Source organism: Canis aureus, chromosome 12, assembly GCF_053574225.1.
Source record: "Canis aureus isolate CA01 chromosome 12, VMU_Caureus_v.1.0, whole genome shotgun sequence".
Classification (NCBI taxonomy): domain Eukaryota; kingdom Metazoa; phylum Chordata; class Mammalia; order Carnivora; family Canidae; genus Canis; species Canis aureus.
Window position 1 is genome coordinate 14,403,542 of NC_135622.1, and position 14,017 is coordinate 14,417,558.

General features: G+C 34.8%; 1 protein-coding gene across 11 annotated transcripts in view; it reads right to left on the bottom strand.

Annotated features, from left to right (window-relative positions):
- The window catches only part of EXOC6B (exocyst complex component 6B), a 612,331-nt gene that overhangs the window by 279,964 nt on the left and 318,350 nt on the right, over positions 1 to 14,017 (bottom strand). For all 11 annotated transcript variants that reach the window (XR_013349063.1, XR_013349062.1, XR_013349064.1 and 8 more), the window contains 4 exons: positions 10,693 to 10,764; positions 9,903 to 10,000; positions 8,315 to 8,420; positions 7,329 to 7,438 (listed from right to left, as the gene is read on the bottom strand). Coding sequence is in view for 8 of the 11 variants with exons in the window: in XM_077842877.1 (XP_077699003.1) it covers positions 7,329 to 7,438; positions 8,315 to 8,420; positions 9,903 to 10,000; positions 10,693 to 10,764 (386 nt within the window). In the remaining 3 variants the exon portion in view is untranslated. The remainder of the gene's footprint in view (positions 1 to 7,328; positions 7,439 to 8,314; positions 8,421 to 9,902; positions 10,001 to 10,692; positions 10,765 to 14,017) is intronic.

Here is a 14,017-nt window from a genome sequence, read left to right on the forward strand (position 1 = left end):
CTCTCTGCCCCTCCCCCACTCTCTCTCTCAAAAAAAATTAAAAATTTTAAAAAATAAACTATTTTAGAAGTATTTTTAAAAGCTAAGAAAATCCAATACCAGCAGATATAACACTAAAGGAAATGCTGAAGGAGATTTTTTAATGCAGCAGGAAGATGATACCAAAGGGTAACCTAGATATATAGGAAAGAATGAGAAGGCCTGAAAATGGAACATACGTAGTGGGCAAAAATAAATAAATGTAATTTTTTTCTTGAACTTTAAAATACTATTAAATGTTCAAAGCACAAACAACAATATATTTTAGGGTTAAAAAGAGGTATATACATGCAATATATACCAACAACGTCAAAAAAAAGGAGATGACAAATTATACTGTTGAAGATTCTTAAATTACATGTAAAGTGAAATAATATTATTCAGGATAAACTATGATAAGTTAACAATGTACACTGTGATTCCCCAGAGCAACCACACAAAGAAATAATTAAAATAACCGAAAAGTTATACTCAGGTAAAGCCAATAGGGAAAATAAATCATAATACTAAAAAAACCTAATCAAGAAGAAGAAAGAAAAACAGGGAAAAATGAGCAAAGAACAAATGAGACAAATAGAAAAATAGTAGCAAAATAGCAGGCCTCATTCCAACTATATCACTAAATTCATTAAGGTAATGGAATACAGTCCAACGAGGCAGATTACATTAAAAATCAATATGCAGGGGCACCTGGGTGGCTCAGTAAGTTAAACGTCTGCCTTTGGCTCAGGTCATGATCCCAGGGTCCTGGAATTGAGCCCCACATCAGGCTCCCTGTTCAGCGGAGAATCTGCTTCTCCCTCTGCCACTCTCTCTGCTTGTGCACTTGCTCGCTCTCTCTCTCTCTCTCTCAAATAAATAAATTTAAAAAAATTTTTTTAAAAATCCGCTATGCAACCATTTGTTGATTCAAAATGATGTATTTTAAAATAAAGACACATGTCCAGATCATATTTTCAAGATACCACTCAACACTGAAAGGAAGTGCTCCTTGTATAAATCAATGATACTGTGATTAAGCAAGAAATGTCCCAAAACGTGATAGGAATACATCAATAAGGCATAGGAACTAGTTTGAAATGGCTCACATGCCATATGTCTGGGACAGTTGGAGCATCAAAATAAATAAAGATAGTGAAGGAATGAATGAAGTAAATTAAGAATCCATGAGTCTCATCTGATGATAGGTAGATGACAAAGAGACAGACGATAGGCAGCAAGGAAGCAGATGGGGAAGGACTCCTTAAAATAGAATGCTAAGTAAAACACAATTAAGAAATCATAAATTAATTAAAAATCATAACTCAGTAATTATCAGAATGAAAAACTGATTCAGGCAAGAATCATTAATGGACTTAAAAAGGAAGGAAGTAAGGAATATCTGATAACTAACAGAATATACATTTCAACATAAGCACAAACATTACTTATTATAAAAAAAGAAAATGATAATGATATTATACTGGGAGAAAAGACAGTATCTCAACTAATCAAAATTAATATAAACCACAGGGCTTATAATAGTATACACACACACAGATACATACATAGTAAGAAACAGCTAGGGAGGTGAAGAATGAGGGGAATATCCCATATATTCCTTTTATATAAAGAATTTCCTTTCATTTCATGCCAACACTACAGGTGTATTGGCAATGAATTACCTCAACTTTTTTTTTTTTTTTGGCTAAAATAAAAATTTGCATGGTTTCTGAAAGTTATTTTGCTGCCTATAGAATTCTTGCTTGATTGGTTCTTCGGAGTCCTTAAAGTATGGCACTCCATCTCTCAGGCTTACATAGTTTCTGAGAAGTCGGCTCTAACACTTTTCACTATACCTGCTGTAGCATCTTCTTTTTGCTAAATGCCTTCAGGGCATTATGTTACCTTTTATTTTCACTTGTTTGAATACAATGTGTTTAAGTACTTTTCTTTGCTTGTTGTTGTTACAACTGTTTTGTTGTTTATCTTAACAGGCTTCTCAAAATCTCAAGTCTCTGGGTTGATTTCTTTTATTAAATATACTTAGCCATCATCTATCTCTTAAAATATTTCTCCTTCCCTGATCTCTTTATCTTCGTCTTGAACTCTCAGTTACACTGTTGTAACTGACCCACAGATTTTGGCCACTTCATTTTTTTCACCTCATTTTTTTTCTTTGTGTGTCAATCTGGGTAACTTTCGCTGACCTATCTTCAAGTTTCCTGAGTTCTTCCCTCAGCTGTGTCAAGTCCACTGGTGAGCTCTCAAAGGAAGTCTTTATTTCTAAAACAGTTTCTTATATCAAGCATTTCCATTTGACTCTTTCCAAAAATGTCCACCTTTCTCCCCAAAGTCCCTATCTGTTTATGTATGTAGTATTTTAAAGTTCTAACTTTAAATGCTCTATCATCTGGGTCCTCAGAGTCTGGTTTTGTTGATTTCATCTTCTCCTGACAATGAGTTGTTTTTAATTGCTTTATTGAATGTCTCCCATTTCTTATTGAAGTTTGGATATCATATGTAAAACAGTAGAGGTTAAGGTCACGTACTTATACTTGGAAATGACTATGTCCCTCCTCCTATTGGGCCATGAATATAAACAAGAATTGAACTGGGTTTGGGTTTTGGTGTTGCCGTCGTTACCTACAGCACGTCACAGGTTTCAGATTCTCCCACTGATCACATAGGACTGGTGTGAGTGCTGGGGTCCAGAGGGTTTTTCAGAAAGTTTCTGCACCACCCACCAGTTTCAGTTATACACCTCTACACCTAAAATACAGACCTGATCTCTCTTTCTCTACATTCTTGTCCAGCAACCAATAATAGGTTGCTGACTATTTAGTCATTGCTAAACTATGAATAGAGCTCAATGAACTTTCTCTGTTGTCCTGGCTAGCCTCAGTCTCAGGGAGGCCCTGTATGCCTGGTGCTCAGAAGTGGAGCTTGCTCAAGATCCCTGCTCAGTGGCAGCCCAACTCTACTTTATGCCTGCAGGGGGCCTACCGCAATTTTCTGGCTTCCCCCAGTGTTAGAAGATCTAATCGTACCAGTATATAAGATCCTGGACCCAGGACTGTTTTCTGCCCTTCTTCCAGGGGCCAGAAACTTTTTTTCTTGTCCTTCCTGCTGTAACAATGGGTCTTTTCCTGTGCCCTGCAGACAGAGTTTGCTACCCTACCCCAGTGCCGCAGTTTGTGATAGGTATAAATGAAGAGTTCAAACCATGGGGTGGGGCTTCATGACCTCCTCATAGCAGTGGCTGATCCCCTTCTCCACACCTGCAACATCATGGATGGTTCTCTCTGTTCTCTTATTCAGCTCCCAATTTTTCTCAAGAGCACCCAGTAAAGGTCCATGGAAAAGAACAGATGAGTGAATGTGACTTCTTCCTGGATCTGGGACTCACAACTAGAGGTTCTGTACTAACATGCTAGCTCCAACTAAGGTGTTAGCAATCCATTGAGACTTTGATCTCTTCCTCACTTGTGTGGTATCTCTACCTTTCTTCTTGCTCTGCCACAGGTGAGGGAATCTGTGCATCCCATCACTCTTCTTAGAAGGTCCAGTCTCTTGAATTTCAGGGTAGCTGGTCACCCTGTAACTTCAGCTCTCTGATGGGTTCCATAAAAGTTTTCATTTCGTAGTTTATCTGTTTTGTTTTGTGATGTTTTTCATTATTAGGGAGGAAACAATACTCTTTCCAGCTTTCTTATATCATATATAGAAGCAGAAATATCTTACAGTAATTTGCTTTAAAAAAAAAAGCCTTATGCAGGTACATGTATTCACATATAAAGAGTAAAAGAAAAGGATTTCTCACATATAAAGAGTGGTTATTACTATGTTTTAAATTTTTGAGTTTTTAAAATTTTCCTTCTTTGAACTGTTCTCTATCTCCTAGATTCTTTAGAGATCCAACTTTATAACATAAAAAAACTGTGTGTATTCCTATTTTTTAAGTCAAGTGCAAATGCTAGAACATTATTTTACCAAAGACATGCCATTTATTTGCTGTCTTTAAAAAATAATTTTCTTTCAAACAGAAAGTTTTTTGTCCTCAGAATTCACATATTTTTTTCAATATTTCTAATGCTATTCAGCATTTATCATCAAATGTAAAAGGGAAAAGTCTTACAGAAAAAAAAAAGACTTTAATTTACAAGAATAATTATCTTTAAAGCTTCATAAAAATCTCAATACACCAGTTTTTCCCATTTTAAGAGTCTTGTGTTTAAAAGAATTGTTTTGTATATATTATTCTCATATCTCATATTATAATCTGCCCCCATGACAGCTATGATTGTCAAAGTGGTCTCTGTCACTCCAGGTTACAAGGCAAATATAGACTAGAAAATAAGGTAAATGTAAACTAAAGAGTAAAGGCAGCTATAAAATCTTCTTAAAATGAGTATTTATTTTTGTCAATGTTAAACATAACAGAGGGAGTTTTCAGGCAAAAGCTCAATATATTCAAGCAAGAAAAAGACTTCTGAAAAATTTACTCACATTATCCCTTTACCATATTACCTTTCCTCCAACACAGGATAGAAAAAGTCTCTATGCTATGCACTTGTAATATTTTCTATACCGTAACATACCTCACAGTACCCTAGATACCATTCTCAGTTAGTAAGTCATTTGGTGAGGGTGGAGAGCGTGGACCCCAAGGGGTAAAAAAAGTTTTGGTTTATAACTTCCAAAGATAATCTCATTTCTATGAGGCCATTTCTATGAAAATGATCTCATTTTCAGAGAAAAGAACAAATTAACTGTATGAACCCCATGCTTCATTTTTTTACTTAGTAAGAATAATTATCAAACAGGTAACTCAAACTATTTTCCAATTATGTTTACTTTCAGAGTTGCCTGGCATGCCATACATTCCATTCACTCATTTTTTCCTTTTTTTTTTTTTCATTTTTTTCTTTTTGTTATAAATTTACTGAGCTGGTACAGGGGATGTTGTGCTGAACAAACATTAAATGTTTCTACCCTTCCAGAGACCTTTTCTAACATCCTTAATTTGTCTCAATTTTTGGCTCCTATGCTGCTGCTATGTCTCTCCCTCATAGTGCATATCACCAATTGTTCAGTTCCTCAGTTAGATTACACACTCCTTAGTGACAGTGACTATATTTTCAGCATCTTAATGTCCTTACTACCAAGCACCAGCTAACCAATAACAAATTTCCTATAATGGAAGGTGAATAAACCAGTAAATAAATGAACAGAGGAGCCTATAGTCTAGCACATACAGAAACGCAAAGATATAAGTAGAGCAATAAAATCTAAGGGGAGCTTTGATGACAGCATTTGCAAGGTACAGAAAGAGCAGAAAGGAGTCAGCAGATCAACTCCATTAGGGATGGAAGTGATCAGAAAGGTTTCGTTCATTAAAGGCTTAGAGTGAACCTGGAAGGATGGTAAGAAGCTAGTTAAAGGGGGTACCTGGGTGGCTCAGTGGTTGAGCATCTGCCTTTGGCTCAAGTCATGATCCCAGGGTCCTGGGATTGAGACCCACATAAGGCTCCTTGCAGCGAGCCTGCTTCTCCCTCTGCCTATGTATCTACCTCTCTCTCTCCATCTCTTATGAATGAATAAATAAATAAATAAAATCTTTAAAAAAAAAAAAGAAGCTAGTTAAGGAGCACCAACAAGGAAAAGGTGATTTCAGGTAGAGACAGAATCATGAGGAAAGCCAAGTATCAAATAGCATATTGGGATCAAAACACAGTAAGTAGGTTGGTAGGACTGAAGCATGGAGGGACACAGAAATTAGCCTGGGATCTGAACCTGGAAAGGTAAAGGAGGACTAGGCCAAGGAGCAGAGGAGGTAGATTGTTAACTGTCAGGCTAGAGACTGAGCCTTATGCTGTAACCCATGAGGAATCCTTGGAAAGCTGAGTAAAGTTAAATGATAAGATCTGATTTTAGAAAAATTACTCTAAGGAACATATAGCATAGAATGAGGAGAAAGGGCAGATGGTTGAGAAAGTAAACATTTCAGAACAATTAGGAGATTATTTAAGTGGCCCAAGCAATTATAACTACAATGTCAATGAAAGCAGTCACCCTGGGAAGAGAGAACTTTAAAGAAGAAAAAAAAAAAAGAGGTGCAAATAAAAAACATACAACCATCAATTTTCTCCCCAATTAGTTTAGAGAGGCTAATTTACAAATGATCATTGCCTTCATTTGTTAAATAAGAATAATTAACACAACATTGTGACAACTATCTGAGATAATGCATGTAAAATACTAATACTGTGAAGCCAAGGGTAAAAATTGTGAACATGGCAGTAATCATTTTGTTGAAGCTGATGCTGACCAGATTTGAATCCTGGCTTAAGCACTCCTGTGTGACCTTGATAAAGTAACTTAACCTCTCTCTGCTCACTTTCTTCCTCTGAAAAGTAGAGTATATCTAGTACCTCGCAGGTTAGTACTATTTTGAGTTTTACAGTTTTTAATATATTTATAAACTGTTTACAAAAATGTAGACCAACGCTTGAAGCTTTGTTTTTAATAAAAATAGATACTAATAGAAAATAAGAAGTTAAAATGATTCTTACATTTTTGGCTTGGGTGAATGAGAGAAGGGGGTTCTAGAAAAGACAATTATCTTTTAGAAAAGACAATCTAAAAGATGATCATAATGACTATTCCCCCCCAAATTCTTTAAGATGATCTAATTAGTCTTCTAGGTGTTTTGCAAGTAAATTCTCCATATTTCAACACTTTCCATGGTATATTTTCATGCCTAATATCCTCAGTACATATTGACAATATCTGAGGGCAAAGAACTGTGTCTTTTACTTCTGCATTCCCAATAAGTAGGATGTACCTGGCACTTAAATAGGCTCAGTATATGTTAGTTAAATGACTTAACTTAAAGGAGATGTGGATAACTTCAACAAGTCCAGAGAATATTTGGAAAGAAGGATGTTTCCAAGGGATTTTACTTGTTACTCCCCTAGTAGCCTTAAAATTTTATCAAGTAGAATGTAAAAATTAATACACTGTTTTCTAGTGAATTCTCACTAACAAAAAGTGTTGAAATGCAAATCTATAATGAATATAGAGAATAAGGTAAGTAATATAAACAAAAACAAATTATTTGCTGGTTTCCAACTTTCTCTTTTACCATGACTATATTCATAAATATAGCAGGTGCCATGCTGTGAAGGGCTAATATTAAGACTTTCAAATTCAGAGCTGAAGGGAGAATGGAAAGATTTTCAGAATATTTATGCACATAAGAGTCACAATCTCAATGTCTGTTGCATTTCCACTGTTTCACAGCATACCTTAGGTGAAGATCTTCAGAAAATTTCAGGCAGGCATAGATAAATTCTTTAATTTGGTTGTAAACTTTTGGCACAAATTCAGAGAAAGGAAACTTTTTGGGAAATGGTTGCTGTAAATGCAAGAATTAATGAAAGTAAGTCACAAACTAACATACGTTGAAGATTCTTATAAATTAATTAAAATGCAAAAGGAATTTTCTTCCACATGGCAAACGGTCTATTTAACAACCTTAAATTTAAGAAAGTGTTTCCAAAAGTTTCCTGATACTGCAAAGAAGATGTAAATTTAAATAAATAATAATTCAAATGCCTTTCAACACTCGAAGGGCTAAAAAAAAACTGTGGTAAATATTCAGCAATAAAAAGGAATGAATTATTGCTATATACATCAACTTAAACAAATCTCAAAAAGCATCATGCTGAGTGAAAAAAAGCCAGCCTCTAAAGGTTACCTACTGTATGATTCTGTTTAGATGGCATTCTTGAAAAGGCAAAAGTAGATGGATAGCAACCAGATTGGCTGCCAAAGGCTGGGGGTTAGTGTTGGAAGGAACTGATTAAAAAAGAGCAGCATGAGGGAACTTTTGGGGATGAGGGAACTTTTGGTATTGTTATTGTGGTAGTACATATATGGCTCAAAACACTGTCAAAACCATTAGAATTATATAGCACAGGATAATTTTAACTTTATGTTTGGGGGAAAAAATGTCCTGAAAGTATAATAAAAGCAATTATTTCACAGTGTAAAACAAAATTGGAACATGCCCAGCAATACTCCTAACACTTCAAAGGTGAAAGGGCCCTCAGGTCATCTACTGATTCCCAAAGCAGGAACTTCTATTCTTCTTAGCCCCAAAATTGTTCTCTGAAGGTGTTTTAGAGTTTAAACATATTGAGTTGGAGGTAATGCCTTTAATGAAACTGATAAAGTGAAAAATTTATAGGATGCCAAAGCAAACAGAATTTTATTTGATAGTATTCCTTACCTTTTCCAGTTCTGTATCTTGGAATGGGAATTGTCCTACCACTTTTTTATACATTTCTTCACTTGTTACTGGTATAGGACTGTAGTTGTCAGAATCAAGTATGTTTCTAGAAAGAAAAGGAAGGAAGGAAGGGTGGACTGGTTAATCACATAGTGATTACAAGTAATTTTCAGGTAAACTCAAATGGTTGCATATATATAACCACCAAACAAATGACTTCCAGTCCCTAGTCTATTCCTCCTATAATGAAGCTATTTGTTTCAGGGACAAACACCTTAACAGAAGACAGGAAGAAAACTACAGTCTGAAACAAAGGGAACACAACTATGAACATGATATCATAGTATCTGAGATTTAGATATGAGACAAAATTTCATAGCAATATGGAGAAGCCATAAGGCAAATGAGTAGCAAACAACAAAAGGATGTGTGTGGGAAAGACAAAAGGATTTTGTTTTCTCATTTGCTTTTGAAGAAAATATATTTGATTATGCTCTTTAATTCTATACTAGATATCTATTCTAACTTTCAAAATTGGTAGATGAGGAAAAGTAACTTCTATAATAAGTCCAAACTATTAATTTACTTCATCTACTGTTCTGTATTAAGAGTGAACTTCATCCATAGGAACTGGCTCCTTAGCTAGACTGGAGGCTCTCTAAAATGCAGAGACCATACTATCAAAATCAGAACCAAATTTACTGAAGGGATCAGATCAGACACTCTTACGACTATGAATATATGATGTTATTAATTTTTAAGGTCCCTATAGACATCATCTTCCCTTAAATATAACTGTACCATTAGTAAGGTAAAAGGGAAAATGTAGGATCTTAAAGCTAGAAGAATTTGGAAACAGGATAAACTGATCTGGGGACAAGGCCTTGCAATAAACAGGAAGATCACTTTAAGTAAGAGAATAAAGATTCAAAAGGAGAAGAAACTCAAGGGATCTGACATGGGTCATATGCCAGGAAAACAGTCCAAGGAGATATTTGTTAATGCAAGGTGTAATAAGGTAACTCTCATATGATTGTATACATGATGTATGATGCAGTAACTATTTAAATAATATGTCTCAAACACTGGAATGTAATAGGCCTCTTCTTTGTATGTAGAGAAGAAAGAATTTGAGAAATCACATGAATAAGTCTTCAAAATGGTTCCAAAAAAGCCTAAATTATTCAAAGGGGCTCAAAAGCTACTACCCTATAACTGAGCTATAGCCTAGGCTTGATCCTCAAAGAGAAAGCCAAAATATACATTAAGAAGACACAGTATAATCTGGATGGTATGAACTAAGGTATGTGATATTTATTCGAGGGCTGGGGGGAGAGCCAAAATGGAGCCTGGGGACTCTCCCACGGTAAACATAATACACTGAGATCAGACATCTTGGGAACTTTATTTGGAACATCTCTATAATTTGCTTGAATTCTGAATCATAACCTGGATCATAGCTAGAATATATAAGCCACTCATACTTGTTGCTTATCATATCTGAGAAGCCTTATGTATAAACACATGTGTATATACACCAGCTCTGTGCACATACACACGCCCCACACGACTACAAATAATTTCTCACCTGAAGATACCTGCCCACTTCTTTAGCAGAGTCTCACTATACTGATCTCTGATTTCTAACAGCATGTCAAAAAGCTGATTTACAGGAAAACCATACACCTGAAACAAAATTTAAAAATAACTTCATTTTAGAAGGTGATTTTTTTTATTAGCAACATGAGAGAAATCAGGCAATGAAATATATCATCATTCAATTTAAATGACAGTAGCATGTTTCACTTGCACCTAATGTCTAAAATTAAAAGATACATACCAAAATATTTAAGCCAGTCAGAAAAAAATAGAAAGATGAAAATTAAAATCAATATATACCAGGGAGAATGTCAGCTAAGTTCTCCCTACAATTCCATCTGTACCCTTAGCATACTTCACAAGTAGAGAGAGAAATTTGAAATGCTACCCACTTCTAGTGATATTCTATCAGATGTGATACATGGTTCAAATCAATAATCGTTTGTTAGTCAAATAGTAGTTTAAAAACTCCAAAATCACTCAGGTACTATATCTGAATTAAGGACATTTTTAAAAACTAAGGTAATGAGTGGTACAATTAATTGACTTGCTCTAAGCCCCCCCCCCCCCAAAAAAAGGGGGGGTGACTAGAACTCTTTATGAGAATATAAATTGGTCAAGATGATGACAGGAAATGCTGTAAAAAAAGATCTAGCTCAAGGAAAAGAAGAAACACAACTAAAAACTAAAAGGCATTTATTCAAGCTTGGGTAAACAACGAAAAGATCTAGAGCTGATGAATACTCCTTAGATAAGTCTATGTAAACAGAAGCACAAACCTGCAGAGTGTCAGCAAAAAGCACAATGAGGTTCTTCAGATCTAACACAAGGTTTGGATCAGAGCAGTAAGACTAAAGGAAATAAAAGACAATGAGAAAAAGAAAACATTTTAATTATTAAAATACAACCAAATTTTGAATTATTTAATTGTTTAATGCTTCACTTGTGAAGTCTCTCCAAAAAGGTTAACACCAGAATTAGCCAGGGAAGGGCTGAATAAAGAAAGACTCCAGTAAGCCATGATCTATATTTGTAACAGTTGGAAATTTAAAAACAGACTTCTAAATAATTCTTCAGTCAAAAAGAAATCAAAATTGATATTGCAGATTATTTTAAAATGAACAATGTAATACTTGATATCAAAGCCTATGCAATGAAGCCATTTCAAGATACATTTATATATTTAGATGCAAACAGAAAACATAAAAGTAAATAAATAAGAAAATAAATTAGCAGTAAATAAAGAAAATAAATTAAGCAGTCAACCCATAAAGCTCGCTCAAAAAGCCAAAATAAATCATAAGAATGTGAGACACTACAGAAATAACATAGAGAAGACATGAAAGATTTGATCAATGAAACCAAAAGCTCACCAAAAATACCAATAAAACAGACAAATCTTAGGAAAGCCTGATTTAAAAAGAGAAAACAAAACTAAACACAAGCAATACAAAAAAAATAAATAAATACAGAGGAAAATAAAAGTTACAAATGAAGTCCATACATAATCTCTTATAAACAAAACTGAGAATTGAAATGACATGAACAATACATTCTGTGGGTAGGATTCAAAGATATATTATGTCACTATGTGAAAAGTTCAGTAATTTTTATATTCAAATTCTCTTGATTACAGTTTGGTTACCTCTTCTCCATTGGATCTCCCAATTTCTGAAAGAGTTGTGTTGAATTCTCCCACAATGGTATGGTTTGTCAATTTCTTATTACTAACTCTTCTTGTTCTATACATATTGATGCTTGCCTGTCCTCTATTGAAAGGCTATTGTCTTTTTGATGCATTAAAACTATAATAATACAAAATATTCCTTTCTTCTCCCATTAAGGTCTTCAAATTCAATTTATGTGCCTTGGAGAATTCTATTTATGCTCCTCTTTGTTTTTACTCTTTTTAGGTCATCATAATGTATGAGTGGATCTCAGTAAGCAAACTATAAAACTGCCTCAACCCGTGATTTCTGACAGGTTGAACCTATTCAATCTTATTTTCAGTTTCCTATTTACCATGAGTTCTTCTTTTTTATCTCATGGTTTTCATTGGATCAGTGTTCTTAATTATCTTACAGTGGTCATTAAATAAGTTATACACTTTCTTCCCACATTTTTTTAAAGATTTTATTTATCTGAGAGAGAGAAAGAGAGAGTACAGAGGGAGAGGGAGAAGCAGACTCCCCGCTGAGCAGGAAGCCTGACATGAGGCTGGATCCCAGGTGACCCCAGCCATTGCCTGAACTGAAGGCAGACCCTTAACCAACTAAGCCACCCAGGCACCCTCTTCCCACTGTTTACATGAAATAATCTGGAGTTTTCATTAAGAAAAATTTTTATACATTAAGTCTCTGTCTTGTACAGATTCCTAATAGCATTAAACTTAACAAATATCAGCTAATCAGATTTATCTATGAGTGTTACTGATCTTTTGCACGCATTTTATTTAATCCTATCCCGTCTTACATTCTGGGTTTTTCATTTTTTGCACAATGCCAACAAAATAGGTTAAACTGTAAACTTTGAATCCTCGTATGTTTGAAAATGCTCTTTTGCCCTCAAACTAAAATGCAAAATTTCCGACATGAAAGAATTGTCTCCCATCCTTTACCTTGCTTGACACTCAGTGCAGTCTTCCAACTATAGGTATCTAGTCTTTCCTCATTGCAGGGAAGTTTCTTCTTTTAATTCTCTAATTCTTAAACTCGTCTCCTTTGTGACTATGCTTTCTTTCTAAATCTCTATTAGATACAATTAAAAAATTAATATCAGGTATCCATCCATGTTTCTTAACTTTCCTTTTACATTTTCCATCTCTTTGGCCCATATTTGGGAATATCTATTGTGTTTGTCTTCTTGATCACAGAATAATAGGCAGTTTTATCTGTTTAATCTTTGAATTAAATTTCTCTATTCAGGTAATCAGAGATTTCTAAGAAAACAATGTTTATCTTTGGCTTGCTTGCTTCCTTTTCCTCCTTACTACATTAAAAAAAATTGTTTTAGTACAGTATACCTGAAGAAAAAAATGAATGAAACCTATATATGCAATTTTACCAGGCAAACTTAAATGACAGTGCCAACATGTCGGAAGCTCCTGCATGCTCTGTGCAACTCCTTTCCTCCCCACTCGGGGAAACAGTATCATGACTTTTATGATAATCACTTCCATGTCTTTCCTTAGTTTTTTTGTGTCTTTGCATTTTTTACTTAACAGACTTTATTTTTTGGAGCACTTCTGCATTTACAGAGAGTTCTCATATACTCCACATACAGCTTCCCCTATTATATAATACCTTGTATTCATGAGTACTTTTGTCACAAGTGATGAACCAATTCTGACAATTATTCACTAAAGTTCATAGTTTATATTTGGGTTTACTCTTGGTTTTGTGTATTTTATGGATTTTAACATGTGTGATATCATATTCCACCATTACAGTGTCAGGTTTCATTGCCCTAAAAATCCCCCATGTTTCACTTATTCATCCCTCCATCCGTCTCCTGAATCCTAGCAACCCCTCATCTTTTTACTGTCTCTGTAATTTTGTCTTTTCCCGGGCAGCCCGGGTGGCTCAGCAGTTTATCGCCGCCTTCGGCCAATAAACTGGCTAGGGCATGATCCTGGAGTCCCGGGATCGAGTCCCATGTGGGGCTCCCTGCATGGAACCTGTTTCTCCCTCTGCCTGTGTCTCTGCCTCTCTCTCTGTGTCTCTCATGAATAAATAAATAAAATCTAAAAAAACAAATTTGTCTATTCCAGAATGTCACATAGCTGATCTTCATACTGGCTTAAAAATATTATGATCAGGTTGTAACGTACTCATCCTCTCCAAAATAAAACTATGGAGACTTTCCCCCTGAAATAAATTTGCAGATCAATTTTGTGAGAACTGATACCTACAATAACACTTCCAATCAATGGACATGATACAACTCTCAATTTTATTTAGGTCTTCTTTAATTCATTTTAGTCTCATTTCATATAATGATTTTGTATCCAGGAAACTTGCTAACCTCTTCTATTAGTTGAATAATTTTTTTGTAATTTCCTTTAATAATTTTTCTGTAAGTTCCTTTAGATTTTTGATATAGAAA